General features: G+C 48.5%; 1 protein-coding gene across 1 annotated transcript in view; it reads right to left on the bottom strand.

Annotated features, from left to right (window-relative positions):
- csmd2 (CUB and Sushi multiple domains 2) overlaps window positions 1-5,000 on the bottom strand; it is a 396,217-nt gene that overhangs the window by 84,713 nt on the left and 306,504 nt on the right. The window contains exon 43 of the mRNA XM_031586639.2: window positions 954-1,131. Coding sequence (XP_031442499.1) covers window positions 954-1,131 — 178 coding nt within the window. The remainder of the gene's footprint in view (window positions 1-953; window positions 1,132-5,000) is intronic.

Genomic DNA, 5,000 nt, shown 5'->3' with positions numbered 1-5,000 from the left:
AAGTCTGTTTCCCATTGGCTGGTTTGAATCATGCACAAATGTGGCCAATCAGCATACGATTTCAGTTACTGTGGCCAATCAGCACAGGGCTCTAGATACAGTGGCCAATCAGCACAGGGTTCCAGTTACTGTGGCCAATCAGCAAAGGGTTCCAGTTACTGTGGCCATCAGTCATGTGATTGCCTCTTCATATTTTGAGAAACTAATGGAAAAATGTCTGTACACAAAGTTTTCCACATTTATGAGTTCTCTGTAGAAAACCGGATGAAGACCTGAGAAGGTGGAAACGTTGTTTGAGTGTCAATAAAAAACAAAAAACAAAACACTTTAGAAAGGAAAGGTTTGTGTGTTGACTTTTTTTTCAGTGGTTTCTGGATTCTCCCTGCTCTGCACCTGGGATGTGCCCATTGACTTCCTGCTCTTGAACACTTCCTGTTTTGGTGCCAAAACTCAGCAACATAAAAAAAAGAGCCTTGGCTCTGTAAAGCGCATTGAGACAATTTTATTGTTTTGGCGCTATATAAATAAAATTGAATTTGAATTGAATAAAGATGTCTGCTGCTAGAATAGAACTGGCCACTGCAGTGAACAGGAGGGGTAGTCTCCATGTTGTTTCATTGGTGGGGGGTTCACTCAGGGGTTTGTAAACTGTCTCTTAGTTTGACGATGACCGTGCTGAGTAGTCCTTTACGGTGCCAGTGCAGTTAGTACGTTATTTCCTGTTTATTTATCTCTGGAAAATCTGTGTTTTTTTTTTTACAAGTGTTTGTAAACCCCCCCCCCCCCCCCCCCCTTTCTTTCCTACTGTGAGGCGCATTGTGTTACCTCCTTGTATGAAATGTGCCGTACAAATAAAGTTTGATTGATTGATTGACTCTGTCCAGACCTATATAATATCTTCATGTGTTTAAATTTTTTCATTGGTGGGGGTGGGGGGGGGGGGGGGCACTTACCAGACTGTGATGAAGTCATGTGGACCGTGCACTCGTAGCTCGGTGAAGTTGATCCGCACGCCCATCCCCACGGCAACCGTGATGAGCCAGGTGCAGTCGGCAGAGCTGGGGTAGTCCTCAGGGTAACCAGGGGAGAAGATGGTGCCATTCTCTGATGTCATGTTGCCTCCACACGGCACTGGGGGGGGTAAAACAGGGGTGGGAACAGATGAAAAACAAGAAATCAACACACATATACACACACTCACACAAGAACACGCACGCACACACACACGCACACACACACACACACACAAGAACACGCACACACACACATAAGAACATGCATATGCACACACACACACACACACACAAGAATATTCACATAGATACACTCGTTCTAACACAGACAAGAGCACTCACACACACACACACACACACACACACACACCAGCGCACACACACACACACACACACACACACCAGCACACACACACAAACACACACATTTATTCTGGGACTGACACATTCACACACTTGCTCTTTCTTCTCGCTCCCTGTCTGCCCTTTTGGGATAGTGTAAAGGCCAGAGATTAGGGGGGAAAGCCTGTTAGCTGGGGAGGCCTCGCTCTGGAATGTTCCGGAGAGATAAAGACCCAGCCTTCCCCTAGAAGCAGTGAGTCGGGCAGGGGGTGCGGGGGGGGGGGGGGGTGGGGTGTGTAGGCGGAGGAGTGGTGGTGGGGGGCAACAGAGACTTGTCTGTGTTTTGCCCCCCCCCCCCCCGAACCACATATATACACGCGCACACATGCACGCAGACACACACACACACACACGCGCACATACACGCACATACACACACACAAACGCACGCAGGCACGCACACATACACACACACACACACACAGACATATATACATGCACACAGCCAGACACCCTGACATGCCCCCAAGGTTCATGCAAATCTCCCTGTTATAAACCCTCTCCAGCACAGTGTTTTGCATTTCCATACAGGCCCGAGAAGCCAGAGAGCCCTGTTTAAGGGCGGCCCACACCTTTGTGCATGTTCCAACTGCAGGGCCGCTTTTGGGGGAGACATAAGTGCCGACGGGGGGAGGTACAGGGGGGGTCGCAGCCGTGGGGCACGCGGGTGATGTAACACCCCCCCCCTTTCACTGAAACCCAATGCGATGGAGTCAAGAAGGGACTCTGGTGATGCAGGTTCAACTCAACAGCTATTGAGTGTGCGACGGGTCTAATAAGATAACGGTTAGCTAGTAAAGTTAACAATGTTCAGTCTAAAGTTAACGCTGTTCAGTGTAAAGTTAACAATGTTCAGTGTAAAGTTAACACTGTTCAGTGTAAAGTTAACACTGTTCAGTGTGAACTTCAGTGAGGAGCTGCACCACTCATAGAGTAAGCTGGCTTCAGACCTCTCTAAATGAACTTCTCAAAAAGACAGAGGACAATTACCCTACCTGCCAGGGTATCTGTATGTTTGTGGAACAAATTATTTTGTCCAAGGCGCTTACAGTGTTGTTTATTGTAGGCAAATACTGTTTAGTTTGAGCTTAATGAACAAAAGCACGAAACCTCACTGTTGTGAAAACAGCTAAATAAATTAAAGCTTACAGAGTTAGCTTGTTGAGGTTATCATCACTGATGAAACACAAGCGAAACGTCAGCTGAAATATAAGCTTTAATTAATCATAGTGGCGCCGGGATATTCATTTATCAAGTCCTTACAGCTGCCATGAAGCCATTTGATCGAGTGTAAGCAACTTCACAGGCAAACTGAAATGTTGACTTTACCTTGGAGTTAATCCCAACGGTATCTGAACAATCTCCTGTTGACTGGTCTGGCGCTGCCACTGGACAGATACATAGGTATTTTGTGAAGAGACATTAGGTGACGCCAACGTGTCTGTAGTTGCTACACTGAGGCGATGTCAACGTGTCTGTAGTTGCTACACTGCGGCGATGTCAACGTGTCTGTAGTTGCTACACTGAGGCGACGTCAACGTGTCTGTAGTTGCTACACTGAGGCGACGTCAACGTGTCTGTAGTCGCTACACTGAGGCGACGTCAACGTGTCTGTAGTTGCTACACTGAGGCGATGTCAACGTGTCTGTAGTCGCTACACTGCGGCGACGTTAACGTGCCTGTAGTTGCTACACTGAGGCGATGTCAACGTGTCTGTAGTTTGCTACACTGCGGCGATGTTAACGTGTCTGTAGTTGCTAGACTGCGGCGATGTCAACGTGTCTGTAGTTGCTACACTGAGGCGATGTCAACGTGTCTGTAGTCGCTACACTGAGGCGATGTCAACGTGTCTGTAGTTGCTACACTGCGGCGATATTAATGTGTCTGTAGTTGCTACACTGCGGCGATGTCAACGTGTCTGTAGTTGCTACATTGCGGCGATGTTAACGTGTCTGTAGTCGCTACACTGCGGCGATGTCAACGTGTCTGTAGTTGCTACACTGCGGCGATGTCAACGTGTCTGTAGTTGCTACACTGCGGCGATGTTAACGTGCCTGTAGTTGCTAAACTGTGGCAGAAAGACAAAAAGGACTGATCAGTGGGCCGTTCCTGTAAATGTTCAAGCCCCTTAAAAAATCAACGAGTTCCTGCACTGGAAAAGCGCCTGAGAACGATCCTCTCCTCTGCTCTTCTCTCTTCTTTGTTTTCTTCTCTTCCCTGCTTTCCTCTCTCCCTCTTCTCCAGTCATCCCCCCTCCCTCTTTCCTTCTGCATGGCCGATTGGTCTAACAGACAGATAGAGCTTGGAGGCCAATGCCGCTGTCACGGTAACGGTGGCTGCATAGACGCTGCATAAAGTCTCACCTCGGCGACTATCGAGCAGTCACAAGAGGAGCATACAAGAGGATAAAGCTCAAAAAAGTTTCTACCTGTGTAGATAAGACTTGTCATCTTTTAAGATGCAGTTCTTTATACACTCAGCTCAGCTTCAAGGTCTAGCTAACTCTTAACTCCAGTAACACCCCCGCCCCCTCACACACACACACACACACACACACACACACACACACACACACACACACACACACACACACACACACACACACACACACCCCTTGTCTTCCTTGTCCTTCTCATTTCCTGTCTCCTCCACTACGTTAGCACAGGAGTGGCTACGCTAATCCCAAATGTCCGCCTCCCTCTCCTGTCGCCTCACCTGCTAAATGAAGTATTGATCAGGGCATTGATTAAAAAGGGGAAAAGGGGGGGGGGGGATGGGTGAAACACGTGGCACTATTGGGTATGAGTGCGTGTGTGCTGGCGCTATCGATTGCTGGGGGCAAAAATGTGTCGCCAGAGAGTGTGTGAGAGACTTGAGTGCCAGATATGCTGCTCAAGGGCCAGCACACACTGGGAGAGAGCGAGAGAGGGAGGGAGGGAGAAAGAGAGAGAGAGAGAAGGAGGGAGAAAGAGAGAGAGAGAGAAAGAAAGAGAGAGAGCGAGAGAGAGAAAGAGAGAGGAGGAGGGAGAAAGAGAGAGAGAGAGAAAGAGAGAGAGCGAGAGAGAGAAAGAGAGAGAGAGAGGGGGAGAGAGAGAGAGAGAGAGAGAGAGAGAGGGGAGGGAGAGAGCAGGTGGGATGAAGTGAGCATCGATCAACTCACTAATTCACCTGAGGGGAAATCTATGCCCCCCACTGAGCTCAGAGAACAGGAGCACGATCTGCTGGAGGGGGGTGGGGGTTTGGGGCTGGCAGGGGGACTGGGACACACAAACACACACACACACACACACACACAGACAGAAACACAGACAGACACAAAGGCAGACACACAGGCAGACACACACAAGACATCAAAAGGCAAAAAAGTAGAAACATGAGCAAGTTTGAATAACATTCAAAATTCCCCCACTTTTCTCATCTCATCTCTTCCTGTTGTTCCTGTTCTCTGCAGTAGTAAAAGCCTTCTAGGGGTGGCCAGGCTCCTGTACCACTGCGGGGACCTCACCACTATAAACTCACCTCACCTCTATAAACTCACCTCACCACTATAAACTCACCTCACTACTATAAACTCACCACTATAAA

The sequence above is a fragment of the Clupea harengus genome, chromosome 19 (genome assembly GCF_900700415.2).
Source record: "Clupea harengus chromosome 19, Ch_v2.0.2, whole genome shotgun sequence".
NCBI lineage: Eukaryota > Metazoa > Chordata > Actinopteri > Clupeiformes > Clupeidae > Clupea > Clupea harengus.
The sequence above is the reverse complement of the archived record's forward strand: the minus strand, read 5'-3'. Positions and strand labels throughout refer to the sequence as shown.